Source organism: Perognathus longimembris, chromosome 7 (assembly GCF_023159225.1).
Source record: "Perognathus longimembris pacificus isolate PPM17 chromosome 7, ASM2315922v1, whole genome shotgun sequence".
In the NCBI taxonomy this organism is placed as follows: Eukaryota; Metazoa; Chordata; class Mammalia; order Rodentia; family Heteromyidae; genus Perognathus; species Perognathus longimembris.
Genome location: NC_063167.1, coordinates 670,238 through 698,019, shown reverse-complemented (window position 1 = coordinate 698,019; position 27,782 = coordinate 670,238). Strand labels below are relative to the sequence as shown.

Below are 27,782 nucleotides of genomic sequence, written 5' to 3'. Positions count from 1 at the left end.
GGGCTCGGCTCGGCCGGGCGTGTAGACGCCCCCGCCGGCGCGCGGCAGCGGACGGTGAGTGCGGAGCCCGGGGCGGGCTCGGGCCGCGGGAGGGCCCCGCCGCCCCGCCGGGGCGAGCGCTGGGAGCCGGGCCGCCGCCCCGGCCACGTGGGGCCCGGCGAGGCCGCGGGGCGGGCGGCCTCGGACCTGGCGGCTCCGGCCCTCCCGAGGAGCTGGCCGGGTGGGGGTGGCCCCGGAGAGGGGCAGGAGGAGGACCCGGTACTGACTGGGGTGGTGCTGACTGGGGTGGGTACTGACTGGAGTGGGTACTGACTGGGGTGGGTACTGACTCGGGTGGGTACTGACTCAGGTGGTGCCGACTCGGGGTGGTACTAACTTGGGGTGGTTGCTGACTCGGGGTGGTACTGACTGGGGTGGGTGCTGACTCGGGGTGGTACTGACTGGGGTGGGTACTGACTCGGGGTGGTGCTGACTTGGGGTGGTACTGACTGGGGTGGGTACTGACTCAGGTGGTGCTGACTTGGGGTGGTACTGACTTGGGGTGGTACTGACGGATGGTACTGACTCAGGTGGGTGCCGCCTCGGGGTGGTACTAACGGGGTGGGTACTGGCTCTGGGTGGATACTGACTGGGGTGGGTACTGACTCAGGTGGTGTTGACTCGGGGTGGTACTAACTTGGGGTGGTTGCTGACTCGGGGTGGTACTGACTGGGGTGGGTGCTGACTCGGGGTGGTACTGAATGGGGTGGGTACTGACTCGGGGTGGAACTGACTCGGGGTGGTACTAACTTGTGATTGGTACTGGCTCGGGGTGGGTACTGACTGGGGTGGTACTGGCTCCGGGTGGGTACTGACTCGGGGTGTTACTGACTTGAGGTGGGTACTGACTGGGGGTGGTACTGACTTGGGGTGGTACTGGCCATGGGTGGGTACTGACTGGGGGTGGTACTGACTTGGGGTGGTACTGGCCCTGGGTGGGTACTGACTGGGGGTGGTACTGACTTGGGGTGGCTACTAGCTCACTTGGTACTGATCTGGATGGTACTGGCTTAGGTGGTACTGACAGAGAGTACTGACTCAGGGTGGGTACCGGCTCTGGCTGGTCAGGATATTACTCAGGCTATTACTGACTCCGGGTGCTACCGACTCAGGGTGCTACTGACTGAGGCCAGGCCATAGACTGGTGAGGGTGGGGTGTGGGCCCGGGTAGGTCTGGGGACTGGAGGAAGCACCAGCTTGAGGGGCAGACTGGCGGGCAGGGGCGTGGACCGGGAGCAGCCGCCGGCCGCCCTCTCCTTGGGCCACGTAGCCCTTGGGATGTTGCGCATCTCGTGGAAGTCGGGAGGGCCTTGGGCCCCAGCTGGCCGGGAGGCGGCGAGCGGAGGACCTGGGGAAGCTGTGTTGTGGTGGAATTCTCTGAGGTCGCTTCGCAGCCCAGGGCAGGCCCGCTCTGAACGTCCTCCCTGCCACCTCCCCAAGCCGCGCATTCTTTTTGGCTTTGCTTCTGAATAACAAGTTATTTTTCCTTTCTTGTTTTGGAACACGCTCTCCCTCCGTTCAGAACTTACTCATTCTTGGCTTTTGAGAGCAATGCTTTCAAAAACTGGATTCACTCACTTTGTTGTCACTGCCCGCCTTCGTGGACCTGCAGTCGGCAGTCTTGCTTTAACAAGTAGTCTTAATGTCTTGCTGGTGTGTTCAAGGCCACCCCCCCCCCCCATGTCCTCCCAGGCCTCCACAGGCTTTGTGGGAGTCTCTGTGGATTTGTCCTCAGCAGTGCTTCACTGACCTGCCCGGCCCCCGCGTTCCTCCTCCCATTCCAGGCTCTGGGGAGCCACAGCAGGTACCAAGTACCGCCCGCTTCCCTGGGGCCTGGCCCTCGGGTAGGGTAGTTCTTTTCCTTCCTGGGTTTATGTTACTAAAGGTCATGATCGGTATCACTGCTGGTTTTCTCTTTCGTTCTGTATTTTTTTCCCTGCCAGTACTAAACTCGGGGCCTGGGCACTGGCCCTTAGCTTTTTTTTTTTTTTTTGGCCAGTCCTGGGCCTTGGACTCAGGGCCTGAGCACTGTCCCTGGCTTCTTCCCGCTCAAGGCTAGCACTCTGCCACTTGAGCCACAGCGCCGCTTCTGGCCGTTTTCTGTATATGTGGTGCTGGGGAATCGAACCTAGGGCCTCGTGTATCCGAGGCAGGCACTCTTGCCACTAGGCTATATCCCCAGCCCTCCCTTAGCTTTTTTTGTTCAAGGCTTTCTACTATTTGAGCCACAGCTCTGCTTCTGCCATTTTGTTATTTTTTATTTTGTTTTTGCCAGTCCTGGGCCTTGGACTCAGGGCCTGAGCACTGTCCCTGGCTTCTCTTTGCTCAAGGCTAGCACTCTGCCACTTGAGCCACAGTGCCACTTCTGGCCATTTTCTGTATATGTGGTGCTGGGGAATCGAACCCAGGGCTTCATGTATACGAGGCAAGCGCTCTTGCCACTAGGCCATATCTCCAGCCCCTGCTTCTGCCTTTTTGGAGGTTAGTCGGAGATAAGTCTCACCAATTTTATAGCTTGGGACCCCTTGGAACTGTAATATTCAGATCTCAGTCTCCCGAGTGGCTGGGATTGCAGGCTTGAGCCAAGGTCACCTGGCAGTTTGTGTGTGTGTGTGTGGGTGGGTGGGTGTGGGTGTGGGTGTGTGGTGCTGGAGAGTGAACCAGGATCTCAAACACCTGGGCAAGTGCTCTCCCACTGTGAGTTACAACTCCAGTTTAACACCAATTCTGTGGACAGTGGTGCTTGTGACCCTTGTCCTGGTTTCACTGGGAGAATAGTGGTTTTGTCAGTTGAGTGTGGATGTGCATCCGTCACCTCAAACCTGAGGAGCTTTGCACACTGAGGCCAGGCTCACACCTGCCCCCCCCCCATCTGCCCCGAGGAGCTTTGCACACTGAGGCCACCCCCCATCTGCCCCGAGGCACTGGCTGGGGTCCCATTTCTGGACAGCCTTACTTAGATCCATGGTTCTGTTGAACTCGAGTGGTCCCAGAGCAGACTTAGAACTGTCCAGGACTTTCTGCCCATAAACTGCCAGCGAGAAGCACGCCACCTCCTCCTTGCCAGCTCTGCGCACCCGCATCGATTACTGGAGACAAGCGGCTAAGTACTGAGGTTTTTGCTAGGCAGCGCTAACTAATGAGCTGAGCAGTTCCTGGTTTCTGTTCTTCCACTCTCCTCCCTCCTGCCTTTCTTTATCTTTTTTGCTCTCATATCTCTCCCTCTCTCTTTGAGACTGGGTCTTGCTATGTAGGCTGGCCTTGAACTCACAATCTGGCCGTTGCTTCCTGAGTACTGGGATTGTGATATGTACTGCCATGCCTAGCCTTAATTTCCTTTTTCTTTTTTGCTGGTCTTGGCCCTTGAACTCAGGGACTGGGTGCTAGTCCCTGAGCTTTTTTGTTTGTTTGTTTACATTTCTTGTCATACTTATTATGCCCTCCCTCATCTCTGAGCATTTTTGTTCAAGTCCTTCACTCTACCACTTGAACCACAATGCCACTTCTGGCTTTTTGAGTAGTTTATTGGAGATAAGAGTATCACAGACTGTTCTGCCCTGGCTGGCTTTGAACTGCAATCTTTAGATCTCAGCCTCTTGAGTAGCTAGGACTGCAGGCATGAGCCTGGGCACCAGGCTAATTTTCTTCTTTTCTTCTGTTGTTTCCACAAACACTTGCTGCTCTCCCTCACAGAACCTCATGTATTGAATTTGTGTCTGTATGCTCTGAGGAATTTGAATGAAATTAAATACATAGTATGAAGCCCTGGGTTCTAGACCCAGCAAGCAAAAATAAAGTTAAAAAGTTAGTGATAGACACTGGTGGCTTATACCTGTAATCCTAGGAGCCTGAGGTCTGAGGATTTAGGTTTGAAGCCATCCCAGACAGGAAAGTCTCTGCAAGACTTACTTACAATTAACCACCAAAAAGACAGAAGTGGAACTGTGGGTCACATGGTAAGAGTGCCAGCCTTGAGCAAAAAAAATCCAAATGAGAGTGCTAGGCCCTGAGTTCAAGCCCCAATACTGGCACACAAGGAAAAATTACAAGTTATAAATGGAGGTGAACACTGGTGGCTTGTGCCTTGTAATCTTAACTACTCAGGAGACTGGGATCTGAGGAAAAATGAAGCCAAGGACAGTCAGTGCTCACGCCCTGAGTTCAAGCACCAGGACTGGCAAAAAAGAAGCAGCAACAGCCTCTTAAGTAAAGTAACGACTTAACAGTTAACAGGTGAACCATCAGGCTGTGTTGAGTTAGCATTGGTTGCTCCCTCTTGCCCAGTTGCTGATCCACTTGTGTGTCTCTCAGTCAGTCTGCCGTCTGTTTATGCAGCCAGGTCTCCTTGAGACAGGGAGGATGGGGTTTCCCTCTGGGGGGCCACTTGGAGATTCCAGGAGGGCTGTGCTCCCCTCAGGCCTCATCCCACGCCCCCCCACCCCAGATTCATTTCTTTATTGTCAGGGTGGTGTTCAGAGGGTTACAGTTTCACACGTCAGGCAGTGAGTACTTGTCTCATCCAGCTTGTTACCACCTCCTCCCTCCCATGTGTCTCTCTCTCTGTGTCCTTGCAAGCGCCTTGTGCTTCCCTCCACGGGCTTCCCTGGCTCTGGGCGCTGCTCAGACAAGCTAGTTGAACCTCGGGGTGTCGTTCACAGCTGGTCCGGCAGAGGAGCAGTCCCGCCATGGAGCGTGCAGGTGGCGTGGGAGTGGGGGCCGCCCCGGGTGGGGACCCAGCCCCCCTGGGAGTCCTGGCGAGGCCTCCAGGTCACTGTGGACCGGGTCAGGATGAACCGAGCCAGGCGGCTGGCTCCCAACCATCCACCATGGCACGGCTGGCTGCCCGCCGGCTCGGGGCGGGGAACCCCACGCCTGCGTCAGCAGTGACCTGTGTGCAGCAGGAGAGAGCTGCTTTCCTCCACAAGTCCGGACGCGGCCTCAGTTCCTCACTTACCCCGGGGGTCCTAAGGGCTCCCCCCCCCCCCGCTTCCTCTTTCCTCTCTTCTTTTTTCCCTTTCCTTTTGCTTGAACTCTGGGCCTGAGTACTATCCCCGAGCTGTTTTGCTCCTATCACATGAGCCATGGCTCCACTCCACTTCCAGCTTTTCTTTGGGGGGTGGGTAACAAGTACAAATCGCAGACTTTCCTGCTCAGGCGGGCTTCAGCTGTCCACCCTTACATCTCAGCCTCCTAGTGGGTGGGGTAACCGCGGTGAGCCATCAGAGCCTGGCTTTCTCCCATTTCCTTGTAGAACGTTTTACCATGTACATTACTAGAATTTGTTTTGGTATTTTGGGAGTGCTTGGGATGGAATTGAACCCTGTACCTGCTAAGTGCTGTACCACTTGGGCCACATGTTTTGGGGGGTGTTTGTTGTTGTAGTGCTGGGGTGTCATTTTGGTGTTCTACCGTGTGAACAATGTTCTCAAACCTTTTCTTCTTAATTTTTATACAGTCTCAAGTTTTTGCTGGAAGCTGTCCTCTAGCCAAAATGTCGCTATGTGTGCCTTGTGTGTAGCTGGGGTTGGACCGTGCCTTGCCGTTCCCGGTGTGTCCTTTGCAGTGGGGTCTCACTACCTACCTTCTGCCTGCACCGGCGGCCTTGAGCAGTTGACTCTCGTCTTTACCTCCCAGGGAGCTGGGATTATAGGCGTGAACCCCTGCACTCAGCAAGGTGTGCGGGTTCTTGTTTCTGTCATGCGTGGCTACAGCCCGGCTGCGTCCTGACAGCCGGCGATGGCAGCTCCTGTGTGTCGCTGTCCTGCGCTGCTGCCCCTGTCCGCCTGGTATCCCGCCTTCGGCTTCCTGTCCCGGCACAGCCGCGAGGGCCTCTCTCCCCGCGCAGACCACGCTCTCGAGGCTCCCGCCTAACACCTTACGTTGCCTCGCTGCTGTTTTCTGTAGGCCGCTTGTGGTGAGGCCGCCTGAGGAGGGAGGGCGGGGAGAGGGGGCGGCGGCCTGCCTCGCACGCGCGCGGCCCGACGCGGCTCTCCGCGGCCGCTCTGCTGGTCTGAATTCCCTGGTGCTGAGGAATGCGGCCTCACCAGGCCTCTTGGGTGACAGAGCGCGGACGTTGTCTTTTGGTGCTGGAATGGAGCCCCGGGCTTTGCATAGGATCACGTCACTCTGCAGTCACCAAGTCTGGTTATACTCCGATATTGTTCAGGTTCTGCCCAACTTGGGAGGAGGGCCCTGCGTGGATCCACGGTGAATGTGTGGGCTGACCGACGGGGAGCCCACGGGCCCTGCGGGAGATGGGGAGTACGGCCGCCTCCTGAGCTTCCCTGAAGGCTCAGCGAAGCACCGGGACCCCCGGGACCCGACAGCCCGGCAGCTACGCAAAGACGCTGCTGGCTCAGTCTGCTTTGGTGGCTCTATTCCTTTTTCTTTTTTTCTGTTTTTTTTTTTTTTTTTTTTTTTTGGTAGGTCATAGACCTTGAACTTTGGGCCTGGGTACTGTCCTTGAGCTGTGTCCTTGAGCTCTTCAGCACAAGGCTAGCACCCCCCCCCCCACTTGAGCCACTTCCGGTTTTCTGTTGGGCGGTTGGAGATAAGAGTCTCTCAGACTTTCCTTCCCCTTCTGGTTTTGCTTGTTTGTTTTTGTTTGCCAGTCCTGGGGCTTAAGCTTGAGGCTTGAGCACTGTCCCTGGCTTCCTTTTGCTCAAGGCTGGCACTCTACCACTTGAGCCACAGCACCACTAGCGGCTTTTTCTGTTTATGTAGTGTTGAGGAATGGAACCCAGGCCTTCAGGCATGCTAGGCAAGCACCCTACCTCTAAGCCACATTCCCAGGCCCCCCTCCCCCCTTCTGGTTTTGAACCGCCATCCTCAGATCTCAGCCTCCTGAGTAGCTAGGATTCCAGGACTGAGCTAACGGTACCGGCTGTGGGTGGTGTTTCCTTTGGTTACTGGTGTGCTGATGGATGGAGCCCACCGCCTTGCCAGTCGTTGTGCTGTGCCCCTCGTTCTGGGCAGTTGTCCCCATAATTGAGCTAAGCTGTCGTAATATGGAGGTCAGATCGGTGACTCCATTACACTGTCTACCTGTATGTTTCCAAACCCTGGACAGGAATCTGCCTCAAGTGTGCACTTTGCGTATACGTGCCACGTGGACTTCTGCCTCCCTCAGCTCCAAACTGGGGACTTGCCAGCCTGAGTCCCAGGGACTTCTCCCCCCTAGTGACCCCAGCCAGTCCCACAGCCGTCAGTGTGGGCAGAACCCAGCTCCTCAGGCTCTGCTGTAGAGTCGTGTTCTGTTCACCTGCTGGGGCGCAGGGGGCAGTGGTGTGGGAGCAAGGCTGGCTGGCGTACTCCCAGGGCCTGACCTGGAGCAGGTCCCGCGTGTGGAAGTCAGCCCTGGAGAGCGGCTCTGCGGCCGAGCACCTGCCTAGGAAGAGCCAGGCCCTCCATTCAAGCCTGGGTGGGTTCTGGTTTCCACTGGTGTCTGGGTTGAACTTCAGTGTTCAGATATGCTGATGTGATTTGGATCACGGGGCAGGTTTCAGCCCTCACTAAACATCAGGACTACGGTTTCACAATACTTGGCTTGTACTGTGCTTATCCTCATTAGTTTTTGTTTTCTCTCTTTTTTGTGGGGGGCGGGGGAGACTGGGGCACTGTCCCTGAGCTTTTTTTTTTTTTTTGGCCAGTCCTGGGGCTTGGACTCAGGGCCTGAGCACTGTCCCTGGCTACTTTTTGCTCAAGGCTAGCACTCTGCCACTTGAGCCACAGCACCACTTCTGGTTTTGTCTATATATGTGGTGCTGGGGAATCGAACCCAGGGCCTCACGTATACAAGGCAAGCACTCTTGCCTCTAGGCCACATCCCCAGCCCGTCCCTGAGCTTCTTTTAGCTCAAGCTTAGCACTCTACTTGAGCCACCTCTGGCTTTTTCTGTGCGTGTGGTGCCGAGGAATCGAACCCAGGGCTTTATGAATGCTAGGCAGGCACTCTCGCTAGGCTACATTCCCAGTCTAATCCTGATCGTTTTAATTTAGGTTGTTCATAGAAGTTGGCTCTATGTGTGTGTACATGTGCGTGTGTGCACAGGTTCTGGATTTTGAACTCAGGCTGGGGCGCCGTCCCGGAGGTTAAAGCTCAAGGCTGATACTCTGATGCTTGAGCCATAGCTCCATTTTCAAATTTGTAATAGTTCATTGGAGATAAGAATCTCATGGACTTTGCTGCCTAGACTGGCTATGAACTGTGATCCTCAGATCCCAGCCTCCTGAGCAGCTAGGATTTCGGGTGTAAGCCACCAGGGTTCAGTGGTCTCTATTCTTTTTTTGTTGTTTTGGGTCGTGAGGCTTGAACTCCGGGCCCGGGTGCTGTCCCTGAACTCTTCAGCTCAAGGCTGGCGCTCTACCAGGTGTGAGCCACCTGCGCCCAGCTAGGGCCTCTTATGAGGACACCAGCAATCTGATTGGGTTCTGCCTGGTTCATTTCATGTTCATCACCTCTCCAGAGACCCATCTGCAAGTATAGCACTCTGTAGTTAGGATTGCAGCTATGAACTTGGGTGGCCTAGCATTTAGTTTACAGTGCCACATTTATCTTTGGTTCGTCCTTGATTTATTTACATTGTCTGTCTCTGTCTTTCTCTGTCTCTCCTTTGTTCATTCCTTTCTTCCTTCCTCCTTCCTGCCTTTCTGCCTGCCTTCCTTCCTGCCTGCCTTTCTGATTTCCTTCCTTCCTTCCTTCCAAGCATTGGCTTTACCTGTCCTGTCCTTTGTGTTTTGTTCTCCCTGCGGTGACATCTTCCTGGCTCTGGGTCCTCGCTCAGCCTTTGGCCAAGGTTGCTGGCTTCTTGTCCTGAGCAAGGGGCTAATCGTGTTTGGGGCTTTGATTGCTGGGTAGCAGGGCTGCTTCCTGAGAAGGGCTGGTGAGAATGGGCCAGGCACTAGTGGCTGGTGGTCAGGCTAGTTGCTGGGCTCTTGGAGTATGGATTTCAGCACACATGTAGACTCTGAACGTGGATCTTAGTGAAACCTGCAGGTTTGTTTTTGCTCAGTCTCCTTTGGCTTCTGAGTTATTTGAAATTACACATCATTTTTTCCCTCTCTCAGATGAATGTGCTGTGCACTGTGACTTTCTGCTTCAGTGTTACCTGTGTGGGTGGGTTTCTGGCTCAGTTACTGTTTCTTGCTTTATTTTGTCTTGTGGTTTTTTTTGCCAGTCCCGGGCCTTAAACTCAGGGCCTGAGCACTGTCCCTGGCTTCTTTTTGCGCAAGGCTAGCTAGCACTCTGCCACTTGAGAAACAGCGCCACTTGTGGCCGTTTTCTATATATGTGGTGCTGGGGAATCGAACCCAGGGCTTCATGTATACAAGGCGAGCACTTTACCACTAGGCCATATTTCCAGCCCTTGATTGCTGTTCTTAGCCTGACTTTTAGCAATGTTTTTAATCAGAAATAGCAGGTGAAGGCCAGGGGATAGAGTGGTGTCAAACTGCCCACCAAGCACTTTCCGTATCCTGCGTTTGAAGACATGCAGTGTTGAAGATGTGAAGGAAACAAATGAATCCCTAGCTAGGATCCTGGTCCTTACACATCGTTGAGGCGGAGACAGGCTATCTTCAAAGATGTTTGGCCACTCAGACTTTGGTCTTTCTTTCCTTTTGATGAGCTGAGCATGGGTGTCGTTACTTCTTATCCACTCGTGTTGCATTCTTTATTAATCTAGGCATCTGTGCTTTTCTGGCGGAATTTCTCACTCTTCAACTATGGAAACGGAGCACGAGAAGATGAGTGTGCGTAAGGAGTTGAGCCCAGACTCGGCCTCGTTCTGCTGCGCTGCCTGCCACGGGGATGAGCCCTGGAGCCCCAGCCGCCCTCTCCGGGGCCGGGCCAAGTCTCGGAGCCTGTCTGCCTCGCCTGCCCTGGGCAGCACCAAGGAGTTCAGGTAGGCCTGGGAGGCCCTCTTCCCCCTCCCCCACCCCGCTCCGGACCAGCTACGGCTGCTGCCACGATTTCTTGGGAGCGGCCTGCAGCAGTGCCCCCCAGTTTTGCGGAGCGCCGGGGGGTCCGGCGTGGCCTGGGAGCCCACGGGCACCGCCAGCACGCGTCCCCGGTGGACACACGCCCACGCGGCGCCGCGTCCCCCGGCTGCTCGGCTGCTCTGCCCTGTGCCCGGGGCTTGACGTTGGCCGGGCTCGCGCTCTGCCGCCGGCACCTGGCCTCCCGCCTTGCCTCGTGCCGGTTATTTTGGAGATGGAGTCTAGTAGACGCTTCTGCTCCATCTGGCCTCAGTCTGAGATCCTCTGCATGTCACCTCCCGAGCGGCTGGGGTCACAGGCGTGAGACCTGGCGTCCTGCCTCCGCGTACAGCCACTTGCCCTGAGCCTGTGCTGACTTGCTGGGAGCCCGGAGGAAGCCGGGGCTCCTGGGAGCGCTGGAGAGGAGGACCCCGGGGGCCAGGGTGGCCAGCCGCTCCTGCCTCTCCTCGCCGACCTTCTCAGGCAGAGGTGGTGCGATCCCGGGGCTGCCTGGCACCCGCCCTCAGGGCTGGTGGATGGCGGCCTTGGCTCCAGGGGTGTTCACGCTGACTCCGAGGCCAGACCCCCCCCCCCCCCCCCGCCATGAAACGCAGCGCTGTCCACACAACGTGCGCTGTCTTCTGTGAGATAAGATTTCCCCGTAGATGCCCACGGGCGGCTGTGAGGGGAGGAAGAGCGCGGCTCGTTCCTCAGGGCCCGGCCCCGGGCACAGGGACCTCCGCGGTGGGCCCTGCCGTGGACCCCTGTGGCTGGCTCCTCACAGACAGCTTCCAGCTGTGCTCTGGGTCCATCCGGACAGGCGGGACACCGATCCTCCCTTCCGAGCGTCATCCCAGCTACTCAGGAGGCCGACGGCCGAGCACCAAGGCGTGAGGCAGCTCGGGCAGGAACGTCCATCCGACTCTCATCTCCAGTGAACCACCAGAAAACCAGAAGTGGCTCTGCGGCTCAAGTGGTAGCGCGCCAGCCTTAGAGAAGCAGTGCAGAGGCAGAGCCCAAGCCCTGAGCCCCACAACCCACAAAAAGTGTGCAGTGAGCGGCAGCAGCCCCTACAACGCGAAGTGATGGAGAAGGGCCCGCCCTCGCTGCCCAGCCCCAGAGGAGCCCAGACACAGTCCCTGCCGCCCACCAAGCCTTCCCTCCCTTGGTTGTTTTAGAATACATTGTTTCCATGAGGAGGTCCGCGGTATGGTGTTACACTCCTGCCTACCCTGGGTTCATTTGCTCCCCCCCTCCACCTGTCACTCTCCTTTCCCCTCTTGCCCCTTCCTAAAACAGTTTCAGCAGGTTCCATTGTTCTATTTCATACGTGCCAACGACTTTGATCACGTTAATTTCCACTCACTTCTTCACGAGCCCAACCCCCGCCCACTCTCCAGTCCTGGCTCCACACGGCCTTTGCTTTTTTGTTGTTGTTGTTAAAAACAAAATTTTTATTGTCAAACTGATGTACAGAGAGGTTACAGTTTCATATGTTAGGCATTGGATACATTTCTTGTACTGTTTGTTACCTCCTCCCTCATTCCCTCCTCCCTCCTCCCCTTTTCCCTTTTCCACCCATGAGTTGTTCAGTTCATTTACACCAAACAGTTTTGCAAGTATTGCTTTTGTAGTCGTTTCTTTTTTACCCTGTGTCTCTCGATTTTGGTATTCCCTTTCAGTTCCCGAGTTCTAATACCAGTATACACGATTTCCAATGTACTCAGATGAGATACAGAGATAGTGCAGGAAGGGGATACAAGAACATCATCAACAATAGAAGCTACGGTTTCACATAGCACGTTGAAAGTAGTTACAACAGTGATATAACAGTCGTTTCCATAACATGGAGTTCATTTCACTTAGCATCATCTTATGCGTTCATAAGGGTATTGCTATTGACTGGAAACTCTTGAGAGAGAAGCTGTTCTGTAATAACTGCCTGTTCTTGGATAGGACGTTCAGGGCTGAGTCTAATGCTGGAATGAAAGGAGTAATATGGGTGACTTTCCAGGCACTTGAGTGCCCCTCTTTAACAAATGAGTGTAAGGCTGGAGGAACCCAAACTTGTGTTTTACAGAATATTTGGTTAAGGACCAGGTGGGTTCTGACCTTTGGTACATTAACATTTTACAAAATGACATTTTTAGAAAATGGTGAGATGCAATATAAGGGAAAGTAGAAAATCTACAGTGTCAATGAGTGACAACTATAATTACACTGTATAATAACCTAAAGTTAAATGAAACACAATTTCTAGTAACATTAAATCCTGTTACTTCAGGGTTTTTGTGTTTTCTTTTTTTGGCCATGGGGCTTGAACTGAGGGCCTGGGTGTGACCCTGAGCTCTTTTGCTCAAGGGTAGCACTCTACAACATTGAGCCTCAGCTCCAGTTTGGGTTTTCTTGTTGTTAATTGGAGATAAGAATCTCACAAGCTTTCCTGCCTGGGTTGGCTTTGAGCTGCAGTCCTCAGATATCGGCCTCCTGAGCAGCTAGGACTACAGTTGTGAGGCACCAGGTTGTTTTTGTTGTTGTTGTTGTTTTTCCAGTCCTAGGCCTTGGACTCAGGACCTAAACACTGTTCCTGGCTTCATTTATACCAGGCAAGCACTCTTGCCACTAGGCCATATTCCCAGCCCCTGTCCCTGACTTCTTTTTACTCAAGGCTAGCACTCTGCCACTTGAGCCACAGCGCCCCTTCTCACCATTTTCTATATATGTGGTGCTGGGGAATTGAATCCAGGGCTTCATGTATAGTGGCAAGAACTCTTACCACTAGGCCATAATCCCGGCCCGGCACTTTGGTTTTTAATGTGACGTGTGCTTACTGAACATAAGTTGGATTGACAGAAAAACTGCTTCTAAGTGATAAAACTAACCATTGTCTTAACTCCCACATGAGGGACTGGTTTAAAAATGCTTCTCATAGGAGTGTTGCTCAGAGTGGAAGAAACTTGAAAGCTATCGCAAGAACACTAGATACAGTTTAACTTACCCATAATAGGTCAAATAGTGCTATTTGAAATGAATCCTCAGTCCATCGTGGCTAGCCAGTTATGTTTATCCTATAAATCTGTATTCAAGATGAATGGATTCTAGACCTGAATGTCCTATCTGTGGATCTTTTGTAAACCACAAGACTTAAAATCTTGTAATCTATAGGATCACCAGATGTTTTGTATTACATGTGACTAAACTGGATAGTTATACCACTCTATTCTCTAGCGGTTTAATTTTTCTCAAATATTCAACGACATGTAAATGCAGCTATTTGGCAGCTTTTGGACTCCACCAGTATGGTTTGAAGGCTGAGGAGAATGTAGTTGGCCTCATATGTGCTTGTCCACTTGAACATACTTGAAATTAGTGAAGGAACTTAAAGACATAAGTAAATGATGTCAGTTGTTGGCATCTTAAGTGTTTGGGTTGACCAGAGATCTTTACCCCCAGGATGATAGGATTTTGTGACTTAATAGATTCTAGAAGGAGGACATGTTATAATGCAGCTTGGAGCTACAGATAGGCATTGTTCCTGAACTTAGATATCCTCACTGGATGCTTCTAGAATCATAGAATGCCTCAAGACATGAGCAGTTTCTCAGGATGAACCCTGACAGGGTGCCCTGCCTAATACGGAGAAAACTCTCCCAGGGATTTCCCATGGGTTCATTAGAATGCTACTGTGGATACAGGCGTTCTTTAGATTTGAGCATCCAAACAATTCTACTTGCTGTGACATGAGCCACTAAGACACAGCTTTGGGTTAGTGTTGACTACAAGAATAATTCTTGTTTAATTTGTGTGGAAATCAGTAAGGAAGTGAGCTTCAATGCCAGTGGAGGTGATGCTGCTTCCCAAAGTGGTAGGAATTGAGGATTATATTTAACCTGGAGGTTTCAGGGATTAAACTATGGAAGCTCACTAGGAACTGTGAGCAAATAACCCCAGACTATTCTGACCTGTCAATTCTTTGATCTAGCACAGGGAAAAATGCCCCATTTCGGGATGGGAGGTCCAGGGATAAGCATCGTCTACAGGAAAGGCTTATTTCGTGGTGTGGGAATACCTTCCAGGCTTCCCTTAAGCCCCTGAAAGTTTGGAATAGTCTAATTTTGCCAACTGGGGGGTCTGTAATGATTGCCTACTTTCTACACCTGAGCCCAACAGCAGACTATCATAGGCGGCCTTTGCTTTTTGCTCACAGCCTAAACCCCTTTTGACCCAAAGCTTCCATAAAGGTTCTTTGTGTGTGTGCTAGTGCTGGGGCTTGAACTCACGGCCTCATACTCTTGGTTATCTCATGCCCAGTTGGCACTCCCAGTCGAGGCACGCCCCAGGCTGGCTTCAAACTGAGGATGTATGTGTCAATTCGGAGGCTTGAACTCAGGGTCTCACACACACGTGTGTTGCTTGCTCAGCTAGCACTCCACCGTGTAAGCCATTCCCCCAGCCTTCATTCAAGTTCTTTTTGTGTGTGTGCTGGTCCTGGTGCCTGAACTCGGGGCATGAGCACTGTCCCAGAACTTTTTTTTGGCCAGTCCTGGGCTTGAACTCAGGGCCTGAGCACTGTCCCTGGCTTCTTTCTGCTCAAGGCTAGCACTCTGCCACCTGAGCCACAGCGCCACTTCTGGCCATTTTCTGTATATGTGGTGCTGGGGAATCGAACCCAGGGCCTCATGTATATGAGGCAGGCAGTCTTGCCACTAGGCCATATCCCCAGCCCTCCCAGAACTTTTTTTGCTTAAGGTTAGAGTTCTACCACTTGAGCCAGAGCTCCACTTGTGGTTTTCTGGTGGTTCGTTGGAGCTAAGAGTCTCACAGACTTTTCCTGCCCAGGCTGGCTTTGAACCGTGATCCTCAGATCTCAGCCTTCTGGGTAGCTAGGATTCCAGGTGTGAACCACTGTCACCCGGCTACTGTTGGAGTTCTTACTTGAAGCTAGTGGTGTGGGTTGTTTGCACCGCCAGGGAAGGGACTGGGCGTGCCCTTGTGAGGGAAGTGCTCCACAATACACTTGAGCCATGGCCCAGTCTCCTCGGTATTGTTTTGTTTGGAAGATAAGTTGAATCTCATGAACTGTGCCTGGCTGGCTTGAAAATGGCATCCTCCTGCCTTTGGGAAGTGAGCTTGCTGCTGCTTGTCTGCCAATAGGCAGAGGTCACTGGGGCTCACCGGGGCGGGGGGGATGTTCGGGGGAGGGGTCAGCCAGGAAAGGGCAGTTTATGTTGCTGCCTGGGCTCTTGTGGGAGCATTGGACCAAGTGTGGGGGGGGAGGGGGCTATGGTCACTTTTCAGTCACTGGAAAGATTGCTTCAGAGTGAACACATTGTTTATTTTTTGTTTATTTGTTTTGTTTTTGTTGGCAGTCCTGGGGCTTGAACTCAGGGCCTGAGCACTGTCCCTGGCTTTTTTGCTCAAGGCTAGCACTCTGCCACCTGAGCCACAGCGCCACTTCCGGCTTTTTTCTATATAGGTGGTGCTGGGGAATGGAACCCAGGGCTTCATGTATGCGAGGCGAGCGCTCTGCCACTAGGCCGCATTCCCAGCCCCTCACTCCTTTCTGAGGTGGCTGTCAGGTGCCGGCCGGCCGTCTCCTCGCTCGCTGGCTTGCTCGCCCGCCGCGGCACGTGGCAGCTCCTGGGAGCAGCGGTGGCGGCACCTTCCAGGCCTGAGCCCCAGGGGTGTGCGGATGGTGGCGCCGGCGGCGTGGGGTCTTCTGGGCTCTGCGTGGCTTGCGTGTGCCCGTCGCTGCGCTCTGACAGCAGCTTCTCTCTCCCCACAGGAGGACGCGCTCTCTGCATGGGCCCAGCCCCGTGACCACATTTGGACCAAAGGCCTGTGTGCTGCCCAACCCCCAGACCATCATGTGAGTCGGGTCGAGGGCCCTGGGAAGGGCGGGGGGCACCCCCAGGGCTTGGTCCTGGGGCGGGGTGGCGAGGGCCCGCCCTGGGGCTGCGCCTCGGCTCCAGGTGGTGGGAGCCTCGTGCTCCTCCGGGTCCTTCCGGAAGCCCCGAGTGACCCTTCCGAACCCGCCCCGGTGGTTTGAGCAAGCAGAGGCGGGGAGCGTGGCGGCACACCTGGAGGCCAGCCTCGGCCCCCCAGTGAGACGCTGCCGACAGGCGTGTGCACGCCTGCACACGCACTCGCACACGCCTGCACACACGGCCTAGGGAAAGCGCTGGGGGAGCTGGGGGCGGCGGCTCCGTGAGCCCCAGGGGCTTGGGCCCAGCCGCGGGCTTCCTCCTCGGCCCGATTCTAACTGCGTGTACGTGGTGTGCGTGCGAGACGCACGTGTGTGGCTGTGTGGTGTGGGATGCGTGTGGTGTGGGTGCGTGATGTGTGTGGTACATGTGTGTGTGTGTGGAGTGGGGGCGTGGCGAGTGTGTGATACTCGGCACGCACTGTGTGGTGTCTGGGATATGTGTGGTGGGGGGGTCCTGGTGTCTGTGTGGGGCGTTGTGTGTGTGATGTGTGTGTGCTGTGTGGGGTATGTGTGGTGTATATGATGGGTGATATTTGGTGTGTGGTGTGTGTGTGTCTTGGTGTGGCAGTATGTGGTGTGGTGTGTGTAATGTGTGTACTCTGGGGTGTACGTGGGGGGTGGTGTGTGTGTATAGTATATGTGGTGTGGAGGGTATGTGTGTGTGATGTGTGTGTGTATGGTGTCTATGTGGATGTGTGTGCTCTTTGGGGTGTAGTGTGTGTGTTGTGTGTGTGGTACGGCAGTGTGTACTCTGTGGGATGCGGCGTATGGTGTGTGATCGTTGCTGTGGTACGTGTGGGGTGGGCTGTCTGAGGTGTAGTGTGTTGTATGTGGTATGGGGGTATATATGGGGGGGATGTATGTGAGTGCTGTGCGTGCTCTTTGGGGTGTGGTGTGGGTGGGTCCCGGTGTCTGTGTGTGGTGTGGGGGGTGTTATATGTATGTGGTGCGGGGAGTATATGTGTGTGTGATATGTTGTATGGGTGTGGTGTATGTGTGTGTGTGTGTTGTGTGCTGTGTGTGATATTTGGTGCATGGTATGTGTGTGATGTGTGGTGTGTGTGGTTACTGGTGTTTGTGTGTGGTGGTGATGGTGTGTGTGTGTCCCGGTGTTTGTGTGTGGTGGTGGTGTTGTGTGTGTGTGCGTGTGTGTGCAGTGTATACTGTGTGTGTGTGTGGTGGGGGGGTCCTGGTGTGTGTGTGTGTGCAGTGTATACTGTGTGTGTGTGTGGTGGGGGGGTCCTGGTGTGTGTGTGTGGTGTAGTGTGTGCGTATTCCCGCCAGCCATGACGGCCCTGGCGTCATGACGGCTCCTGAGAGAACGCAGTGGCATCATTTTACCACATTCTGGATCACCAGTAGCTTCTCTCTGGAATTCATCGGCCCCAGCAGTGCAGGTGTTGAGTGTGTGTGTTCTGCACGGCCTTCGAGTTGCTTCTCTTTTTGAGGCGCTCTGATGGTCTAGCTTTGTGTTGAATACGCGGGGCTTCTTTCTGTCCCCCTTACCCTGTGATGCCGGCTGTGCGTCTTCCCCAGAGACACCTTTGCTGATTGCTTTCTGCCCCGTCGTCTCCTGCTAGGGTCAGTCGGGTGAAAGAGCCGCTTGTCCAGCGTGGGCCTGTCTGTGAGGCGGGCGACTGCTTGTCACTGAAGAGATCCCCCCGGGAGTGGGGCGCTCTTCTCCACAGACTGGCGCTGGGTGTAGCAGAGGCCCGGGATTCCCGGCCCGGCCGGCCTCCTGGGCTCCGGGGGGCCTCCTGGGTCCCGCCAGGCCGGGCCTCACGGGCTCCTACAGCCTTCACGCCTTGCTGTGCCCTCGGCAGGCAGAGGCCCGGCCCCGGGCTGGAGGGTGAGCAGAGGAGAGCGGCCTGTGACCCGGCAGTGTGTGACCCGGATTGGGGTCAGGCCCTCGGCATGGTGTCCGCCCCACCACTAGGCCTCGGGGATCCCGTGCGTCTGAGGAGCCGAGCGTGACCCGGTGACCTGTGTGTGCCCGCTTCTGACGTGGGGCTGGGGAGGAGTCCTGGCCCTCTGCCCCAGAAGTCACAGCGTCACCCTGCCCGGCCTGGGCAGCTCCGCACCACCCCCACGCCCCCGCCCCCGGCTCGTCTTCCCCGCGTGGCACCGCCCCCGCGTGGCACCGCCCCCGCCCACCTGCGGCCCCTCCCTGCGCCTCCTACCAGGCCCACGACGGCTGGGAGGTGGTTGTGTTGCCCTAGCACTGCTCCTGCGGTCAGACAGCCCATGGGGGGGCCCAGCGGGGCCCCAGGCGCGTGTCCAGCTTGGGGGCCTTCTGTTCTGCCGCTGTCTCAGGAGAGCAACGTTAGCGGGTTCCTCCATGTCCCGACGTGCCCGAGTGGCCGGAGCCCGGCGTCCCCCTCCTGGGCCACGGGAGCTGCCGCGCGCGCTTCCTTCTCGGGTGAGATGCTGCTGTGGACCGGCGCTGTCGTCAGTTAGGGTGTCCGGAGCTGCCGACAGCCGGAGGCCCGTAGTGGCTGTGTGGTCAGATGTCCCTGACCGGCACGGCCGGGCCGGGCAGGTGGGGCCCTGCCTGCCGAGTGCCACGCCCGCAGCCCGAGGCCTGGAAGGGCCTGGATGACCCCAGAGGAAGCTGAGGAACTGGTTTGTGGTCACGAGGAGGGGGGTTGGCACTAGGCCCCCCTAGGGTGAGCCGCGGGGGTCGCTGGCTCAGCTGAGTCGCCAGGCCGAGTCTTGGAGTGGGCCGGCAGGCCGCGGGGTGCGCTGGGAGCTGAGTGGGGGTGAGTGGGAGCTTTGGGGTCTGGCTGGGCACCAGGCTGGGAGCAATCCCACACTGGGTGCAGCCCAGAGCCAAGCAGGTTCAGGCAGTGACTGCCTTTCACCTGCCGCCCTTTCACCTGGGGGGTGGAGAGCCCCGCCCAGGGGGTGGGCCCAGGCAGCCCCTGGCTTTAGCTCTGACCCGCCCGGCCAGGGCACTGGAGCTGCCCGGGGCCGGGGCTGTGGAAAAGCAGGGCGCTGAAGCTGGGTTTGTGCTGCTAAGGTTAGCCTGGTATCTTCAAGGAAGCCGTTAGATAGAAAAAGGTCCTATGGCGTTCTAGTTGCTTCTAGAAGCCCGGGGAGCGCTCTGCACTATGCCCTGCTTTCCGCGTTGGGGTGCGCGGTCAGGCCGCCGCGCGGTGCAGGGTGGGGCGCGTGTCAGCACGTGGGGTCGCGCGCGCCTGTGCTGACGGTGTGGGCCGGGATGTGGTGGGCACACCTGCCGTCCCCTGGGAGCGGAGGCCCCGGCGGCCGCGGGCGTGCGGCGGGCCGGCCCGGGAAGGGCGCCATGAGTGGCTCCTCACTTCCCAGAAGCGCCTGGAACCGGTGAGTGCGGGGCCGGGGCCGCTGGCCACTCGGTGACGGGACGAGCTCCACACTCGGTTGGCAGCCTCGGCAGGCGGCCGGGCAGTCACTGCCGGGGCACGGTCACCGCCGGGGCCCCCGGGCCTCGGGGTCCCGGCCAGTGTGCTCCAGGACTCTGACAGCGGGGGGAGGCGCGGCACAGCGGGGGGAGGCGCCGCTCAGCAGATCCGCGTTTGGAGGCCCAGCGTGGACGGTGCGTCTGAGGGGCTTGAGCCGGCACAGCACGGGCAGCCCAGTCGGGGCCGACAGTCCCCAGAGCCTTCTCCGTAGGACTCGCTCTGCCTTTTACCCGCAGATTCTTTACTTTTTCTTATTTCTGTGTGCTGGTACTGAGGCTTGAACTCAGGGCCTGGGAGCTATCCGTTAGTTTTTTGTTGTTTTTTTTTTTGTCCTGGGGCTTGGACTCAGGGCCTGAGCACTGTCCCAGGCTTCTTTTTGCTCAAGGCTAGCACTCTGCCACGTGAGCCACAGCGCCACTTCCGGCTTTTTCTGTATATGTGGTGCCGGGGAATCGAACCCAGAGCTTCATGTATATGAGGCGAGCGCTCTACCACTAGGCCTCATTCCCAGCCCCTGAAGGTCATGGTTTGAATTTGAAGCCTTGGCAGGAAGCTATGAGACTCTTTTGTCTTCACTCCACTACCAAAACAACAGAAGTGGAGGTGTGGGTGTGTGCACGTGTGTGCACACAGCCCTGCGGAGTCTACTCGGCCCCCACGGTTGTTTAGAGAGGTGAGCTGGGCCCGGGCAGGTGTGGGCAGTGCAGAGTGTCCTGAAGAAGTGTCAGAGTGCAAGGGGTCTGTGTCCTGGGAGAGTGGCCCTGGCTGTCTGTGGGGAGGACGCTCGTGGGCCCGTGGGCCCGTGGGTCCCCTCTCAGCTCTGTGTGTGGTCTCCGCTGCGATGCCTCTGTTTGGGAGTCTGAGCGTGGCCTCTGTGGTTCACCTAGTGAAGGTGAGTGGCAGGCATGACTAGTCAGCAGCTTGCCCGAGAGGTGGCCAGGGTCCTGCGGATGTCAGAGGCTGGGCAGGGCCACGTCCTCCAGGCCTTCCAGCTGCCGAGGGTGCCGCCGGATCCCCCTGGGTCCTGCTTGTTCTCATGCGGGACTTCTCCAGGAGTGGGGGCCAGGCCGCCCGGGGGGACCCCTGCGGGGTGTCCATCTCCAGGCGTGCCCACCAGGCCGCCCGGGGGGACCCCTGCGGGGTGTCCATCTCCAGGCGTGCCCACCAGGCCCCCCGGGGTGACCCCTGCGGGGTGTCCATCTCCAGGCCTGCCCACCAGGCCCCCCGGGGTGACCCCTGCGGGGTGTCCATCTCCAGGACTGCCCACCAGGCCCCCCGGGTGACCCCTGCGGGTGTCCATCTCCAGGCATGGGGGCCAGGCTCTCCGGGGTGACCCCTGCGGTGTCCATCTCCAGGCGTGCCCACCAGGCCACCTGGGGTGACCCCTGCGGGTGTCCATCTCCAGGCCTGCCCACCAGGCCACCTGTGGTGACCCCTGCGGGTGTCCATCTCCAGGCATGGGGGCCAGGCCGCCCCGGGTGACCCCTGCGGGTGTCCATCTCCAGGCGTGGGGGCCAGGCCGCCCGGGGGGACCCCTGCGGGGTGTCCATCTCCAGGCCTGCCCACCAGGCCGCCCGGGGGGACCCATGCGGGTGTCCATCTCCAGGCGTGCCCACCAGGCCGCCCGGGGGGACCCCTGCGGGTGTCCATCTCCAGGCGTGGGGGCCAGGCCGCCTGGGGTGACCCCTGCGGGGTGTCCATCTCCAGGCCTGCCCACCAGGCCGCCCGGGGGGACCCCTGCGGGGTGTCCATCTCCAGGCCTGCCCACCAGGCCGCCCGGGGGGACCCCTGCAGGTGTCCATCTCCATGCGTGGGGGCCAGGCTGCCCGGGGGGACCCCTGCGGGTGTCCATCTCCAGGCGTGCCCACCAGGCCCCCCGGGTGACCCCTGCGGGTGTCCATCTCCAGGCGTGGGGGCCAGGCTCTCCGGGGTGACCCCTGCGGGTGTCCATCTCCAGGCGTGGGGGCCAGGCCGCCCGGGGGGACCCCTGTGGGGTGTCCATCTCCAGGCGTGGATGGCAGCTTCTCAGAGCCTCTCTCCCCGTGGGTGCCGCCCTCTCCCTGAGGGAAGGGGACTGCTGTTGTAGATGCCCTCTCCTCCCCAAAGGCACATCCAGGACCCAGCCAGCCAGCGGTTGACGTGGAACAAGTCTCCCAAGAGTGTGCTTGTCATCAAGAAGATCCGAGACGCCAGCCTGCTGCAGCCCTTTAAAGAGCTCTGCATGTACCTCATGGAGGCAAGTCAGGAGGCCTGGCAGCGGGGGCCGGGGCCTCGGCGTGCCCGGGGCAGCGGGCCTCCGGGCCCAGGGCAGGGGCAGGGGAGTGGATACCCATCCAGGCCTCAAGCTGGGGTCCAGAGAGCGCTACTCGGTGTCCCAGGTATTTTCTGTCACTGACGGATCGTCGCCGAGAAGGGCAGTTTATAAAGAACAGAAGTCGATGGACCCGCAGTCTGGAGGCTGAGGAGGCCAAGCCTGTGGAGGGAGCCTGCCCGGATAGGACAAGACTTGTCACCCTCATGACCTCAGCACCAGCCTCTTGAGTTGCCCCAGACCGGTCACGTGGGTGCGGACTCTGGTCCACTCTTTCTAGCAGTCCTTGCTAGTAGTAGCACAGTTCCACAGTTTGGAAGTTCAAGGTCAAGGGACCATATCTGGTGATGGCCGTCTTGCTGGTAGTCCCAAGCACCCTATGGCAAGAGACAGGATCAGGCCGGGCTCCCGTGGCTCACATCTATAACCAGATACTCGAAGGAGGCTGAGATCTGAGAATCTTGGTTCAAAGCCAGCCAGGGGATGGGGGCTGGGGATATGGCCTAGTGGCAAGAATGCTTGCCTCGTATACATGAGGCCCTGGGTTCAATTCCCCAGCACCACATATACAGAAAACGGCCAGAGGTGGCGCTGTGGCTCAGGTGGCAGAGTGCTAGCCTTGAGCGGGAAGAAGCCAGGGACAGTGCTCAGGCCCTGAGTCCAAGCCCCAGGACTGGCCAAAAAAAAAAAAAGCCAGCCAGGGCAGGGAAGTCCAGAGACTCTTTATTTCCAATCAACCACCAAAATGTTGGAAGCGGAGGTGTGGTTCATATGGTAGCGCACACAGGGCTGGGGATATGGCCTAGTGGCAAGAGCGCTCGCCTCGTATACATGAGGCCCTGGATTCGATTCCCCAGCACCACATATACAGAAAACGGCCAGCAGTGGCGCTGTGGCTCAGCCAGAGCCTGAGGACCTTGTCTCCCCAGGGCCCCACCTGGGAACACACAGTCCGATTGCGTTTCCCCCTCAGCACCTCACAGTGGGGACTCGAGGCAAGCACTCACGTTGTGCCGTCGCCCCAGCACCAGGTGCAAGGCCTCAGAGTTAGAAGTTCCTAATGGAGGTCCAGATCCGTCCTCCACTCCGGGGCCCCGACGGCCTCGCCAGAGCCTCCTGCCACACAGCAGGGAAGGGAGAGGCGGGAAGGGACCGGTGTGCAGGGGAGGGAGAGGCTGGGAGGGACCGGTGTGCAGGGAAGGGAGAGGCTGGGAGGGACCGGTGTGCAGGGGAGGGAGAGGCTGGGAGGGACCGGTGTGCAGGGGAGGGAGAGGCGGGAAGGGACCGGTGTGCAGGGGAGGGAGAGGCGGGAAGGGACCGGTGTGCAGGGGAGGGAGAGGCGGGAAGGGACCGGTGTGCAGGGGAGGGAGAGGCGGGAAGGGACCGGTGTGCAGGGGAGGGAGAGGCTGGGAGGGACCGGTGTGCAGGGGAGGGAGAGGCTGGGAGGGACCCGTGTGCTCACACAGCCCACGTGGCCGGGAGCTGTTCACCGGGCCGGATGGCCTGGGCGGGGCCCGTGGGGCGGGGCCGGGCGCGAGGGGCTCAGCGTGCCGCGCTTGCAGGAGAACAACATGATCGTGTACGTGGAGAAGAAGGTGCTGGACGACCCCGCCATCGCGAGTGACGAGAACTTTGGACCAGTGAAGAAGAAGTTCTGCACTTTCCGAGAAGGTGCGTCCCCCTGGGTGGCAGCCGTGTCCTGGGCAGAGCCGCCGCCCCAGGTCCCCAGGCCTGATGGTGTTCTGCCTTTTGACTGCGTTCTAGATTATGACGACATTTCCAACCAGATAGACCTCATCATGTGCCTGGGGGGCGACGGGACGCTGCTCTACGCCTCCTCGCTCTTCCAGGTGAGCGCCGCGCAGGCCGACAGGCGGCGGGGGGGGGGGGGGGGGGGGGGTGTCAGGGCCTGGGCCCCTCCGCCCCGCAGCCCCTCCCAGAGGCTCTGTTCTTGCACCGAGGACCTGGGTCTGGAGGTTGGGTCTGTCTGTCTGTTGAACTCGGTCCTGGCGCTCTTTTGCTCAAGGAGAGGGCTCTGCTACTTTGCGCCTCGGTGTCGCATCCGTCTCCTGGTGATTCATCGGCCATGAGTCTCGCGGGCTTCACGCCACACCCCTCAGAGCTCAGCCGGCCCGTAGTCCAGGGTTACAGGCACGAGCGTGCGTGCGGTTTCGTTTCGGGCAGCCCTCGTCCGGCTCGGGGGCTGCAGCGGGCATGTTTTCTGTGCTCGCGGGAGGCTGGAGCGGGGAGGCGGGCACGGGCTGGGGGCGGGGGTGGACCAGCTGGGACGGGGCCTCCGTGCACGGGGCGGGCCCCGGCAGCGCCCGTGACCATGGTGGAGCTGCTGGCAGGTGCTGCCCCCTCGGGGGACACAGATGGGCCTGCTTGGGGGGTCCCTGGCTCTCACTCAGCCCCATCCGTCCTACACCCCTGCTGCTCTCCTCCTCCTCAGAGCCCCGCCTTCTATCCCGTCGGACATGGACTCTAGTCAGAACCTGGGGTCCGACTGGGTCTCACCGGCCCTCCTTCCTCCCTGGGGAGGGGTCTGGAGCATCGCTCCGCTGAGACCCCCCCTCGCCTGGCACGCCCCTGCTCGCCCAGCTGACCCCGTCCTCACCCGCAGGGCAGTGTGCCTCCAGTGATGGCATTCCACCTGGGCTCGCTGGGCTTCCTGACCCCGTTCAGCTTCGAGGACTTCCGGTCCCAGGTCACTCAGGTGATAGAGGGTGAGTTGGAATGTTCTGGGGAAATGGGGCTTATCTGCCCGCTTGGTTGTGTTTCTTTGGAAACATCTTTTACTTAGTGGTACGTAAAGTAGCACTAAAGGTTTCAAGCTTAGAGGCTGGGCTGTGGCTTAGCGGTGGAGCGCCTGCCTGGCACGCACGAGGCCCTGGGCTTGCCTCGTGGGCCCCACATTCGCAGAACAGGCCGAGGAGGCGCTGTGGTCATGTAGAGTACGAGCTTTGAGCACCGCAAGACTCAGGAACAGTGCCCAGGCCCTGAGTTCAAGCCCCAGGACTGGGGGAAAAAAAGTTTCAAGATTCAAGGATTTTTAAGTCGGGGTTTTTGAAAAATAGCTGTAGTGGGAATACGGCCTAGTGGTAGAGCGCTCGCCTCGCATACATGAAGCCCTGGGTTCGATTCCCCAGCACCACATATGCAGAAAATGGCCGGAAGTGGCGCTGTGGCTCAGGTGGCAGAGTGCTAGCCTTGAGCAGAAAGAAGCCAGGGACAGTGCTCAGGCCCTGAGTCCAAGGCCAGGACTGGCAAAAAATAATAATAGTTGTACAGAGAAGTTGCAGTTGTGACCCTCAGCCGTAAGCACGTGCACTTAGATCCGTGTCCGCCCTTCCGAGGTCAGCGGGCCGGGTGCCCTGGAAGGGCGGGAGCCCGCGGGGCTGCGGCCCGGCCTCGAGGGGCCCACTGACCTCCGGTGCCCCCAGGGAATGCAGCGGTGGTTCTCCGGAGCCGGCTGAAGGTCAGGGTGGCCAAGGAGCTGAAGGGCAAGAAGATGGCCCTGCAGAACGGGCTCCGCGAGAACGGCCTGCGCGCCCCGGGCACGGACACGGAGGGCGGGAAGCAGGCCATGCAGTTCCAGGTCTGTGCACGCACCGCCAGCGGCTCCGCTGCTCCTTCCCGTGCCGTGGCCCTGAGGTGGTGGCCAGGGTGGGGGGCGGGGGGCTGAACCCCACGGCGGGGCCGCGGGTGCCTCGGGTGCCCGGTACTGCTGGCCCTGCCCCTCCAACCGCCGTGGCCTCGCGCTCCCCAGGTCTTGAACGAGGTGGTCATCGACAGAGGCCCCTCCTCCTACCTGTCCAACGTGGACGTCTACCTGGACGGGCACCTCATCACCACGGTGCAGGGCGACGGTAAGGCCAGGGACAGACCGGGGCCCCGAGCCCACCCCCCCCCGGCCCCGAGTGACGCCCGCACCCTGTCCCCGCCAGGCGTGATCGTGTCCACCCCAACGGGCAGCACAGCGTACGCAGCCGCGGCCGGGGCCTCCATGGTCCACCCCAACGTGCCGGCCATCATGGTCACGCCCATCTGTCCCCACTCGCTGTCATTCCGGCCCATCGTGGTCCCCGCAGGGGTCGAGCTGAAGGTCAGAGTCAGTGTCCCCTGCCTCTTGTGCTCTGTGAGTCTTTGGCCCTGGGTCAGTGAGGAGCAGCTACTGGAGAACCCACCAGACACCTGGCTGTCCTTGGTGGCTGTGTGGCGCACGGCCATGTGTCCTGCCCCCCGCTCCCTCCCCCCCCCCGCCTGTCAGGGAGCGTCGGCGAGCCCCTCACACAGGGCTCCAAGCCTCAGGGGCCAGCAGGTGGCCCTAGGTGAGGAAAGGCCCCCGCCCAGACAGCTGTCCCTGTCCCGGCTCCGGCCGGCTTCCTGGTGCCCACCCTTCCCCAAACGCACAGCGCAGGTGGCCCCGGCTGCAGGAGGCAGCGTCGGAAGGAGGCCAGGGCTGCCCAGGGCCGGGCCCCCACCCGCAGCCCCGGGCCCACCCTCTCCCTGCTTGACCCCTCAGATCATGCTGTCGCCGGAAGCCAGGAACACCGTGTGGGTGTCCTTTGACGGACGGAAGAGGCAGGAGATCCGCCACGGAGACAGGTGTGAGGCTGGGGGACTGGGCGCCGGCTGACCTCGTCCGTGCCGGGCAGGGCCTGGCGTGCGGCCGAGGGCCCGCGTCCGGGGTTTGCCTCCCGGGCCTGTGACCCGCCCAGCCCCCCAGGGGCTCACCAGCCTCCCTCCCGGCTGTCCTCCGCAGCCGCCGCCAAGGCCCGGGACGGAGCAGAGGCGGCGGGGCCCCGGGGGGGGCGGCGGGGCCCCCGCGTCCCAAGGCCCTGCGCTCACGGGCCCGGGCCGTCCCCCACAGCATCAGCATTACCACCTCCTGCTACCCGCTCCCCTCCATCTGTGTCCGCGACCCCGTGAGCGACTGGTTCGAGAGCCTGGCGCAGTGTCTGCACTGGAACGTGCGCAAGAAGCAGGCGCGCTTCCCGGAGGAGGACGAGGCCGGGGACGAGGCGGAGGACGAGGCGGAGGACGAGGGCTAGCCGGCGCCCGGCGGGGGACGGCAGCGCCGAGGACGAGGCCGGGGACGAGGCGGGGGACGAGGGCAGCGCCCTCGGGGGAGGGGCCCGGCCCGCCTGGGGCTGGCCAGACGCGCGTTTTAATATTTTTAAATCCGAATTGCTTTCCACTCTGGGCCGGACGCCCAGCCTGCGCCCCCCCCCCCCAGTGGCCCCGGGCTGGCAGGTCAGGAAGCTCCCGCGAATCAGTCTACTGAAATTCTGAGGGGTCACGATGAATTGACCCCCCCTTGATGATTGAAATAAACGTCTCAGCCAAACTCTTCCTTTAACTGCCATGCTTTCCCCTGGGCTCTGAACCTTCCCCCCTAAGACTCCAGGGGGACCTCGACTTGGCTGGGGGTCTGCGAGGTGCACTCTATCTGCCGGCAGTTTCTGGGGACCCCCGGTGCCGTCCCCGCCCCGTGCGGAGCCCGCCCGGCGCCCCCCACATTCCTCACGCAGCCCCCGCCGGGAAGACGTGCTCGGCCTTGTGCTGGCTTTCTAGATTCTCTTGGATTTTCTGAAGTGCTATGTACACAGTTGACTGTACACTTGAGGAGGTGTCGGAGGAGGGACTGTCCAGTGTTTACATGACGGCCCCCGAGCAGAGGGTCCAGGAGGGGGCTGGTGCTCCCGGGGCTGGCGGGGGCGGCCGGGCCGCCACACTGGGCATCGGCCATCCCGCGGCTGGGCACGCGGGGCCCTGGGTCCTGCCGCGGCGGGGGGCTGCGGCCCCGCACAGCCCCGTGGGAGGCAGCGCCCTGGCTGAGGGGGGGCGGGGGGGGGCATCTGCTTAGAGTTTTTCTCTCCCTTTTGTTTTCACCTGTTAAGTCACGGGGCGGGGCGGGGCCTCGTGCGTACGCCAGCCCCCTAGGGATTGTGGGCACCCTGCCCAGCCGTGGCTTCGCCCAGCCTCCCACAGGCAGAGGCGGCCCGGGCCCGAGCCCTCGTCTGCACCGT

The 27,782-nt window shown here is 59.1% G+C and overlaps 1 protein-coding gene across 1 annotated transcript; it reads left to right on the top strand.

Annotated features, from left to right (window-relative positions):
• On the top strand, window positions 1-27,149 carry Nadk (NAD kinase). The gene is made up of 12 exons (XM_048350084.1): window positions 1-54; window positions 9,722-9,940; window positions 15,799-15,882; window positions 21,546-21,675; window positions 23,313-23,421; window positions 23,515-23,600; window positions 24,374-24,476; window positions 25,194-25,348; window positions 25,520-25,619; window positions 25,698-25,855; window positions 26,276-26,358; window positions 26,624-27,149. The coding sequence occupies exons 2-12, from the start codon at window positions 9,762-9,764 to the stop codon at window positions 26,802-26,804; spliced, it is 1,368 nt and encodes a 455-aa protein (XP_048206041.1). The 5' UTR covers window positions 1-54; window positions 9,722-9,761; the 3' UTR covers window positions 26,805-27,149.
• Window positions 27,150-27,782: the final 633 nt, after the last annotated feature.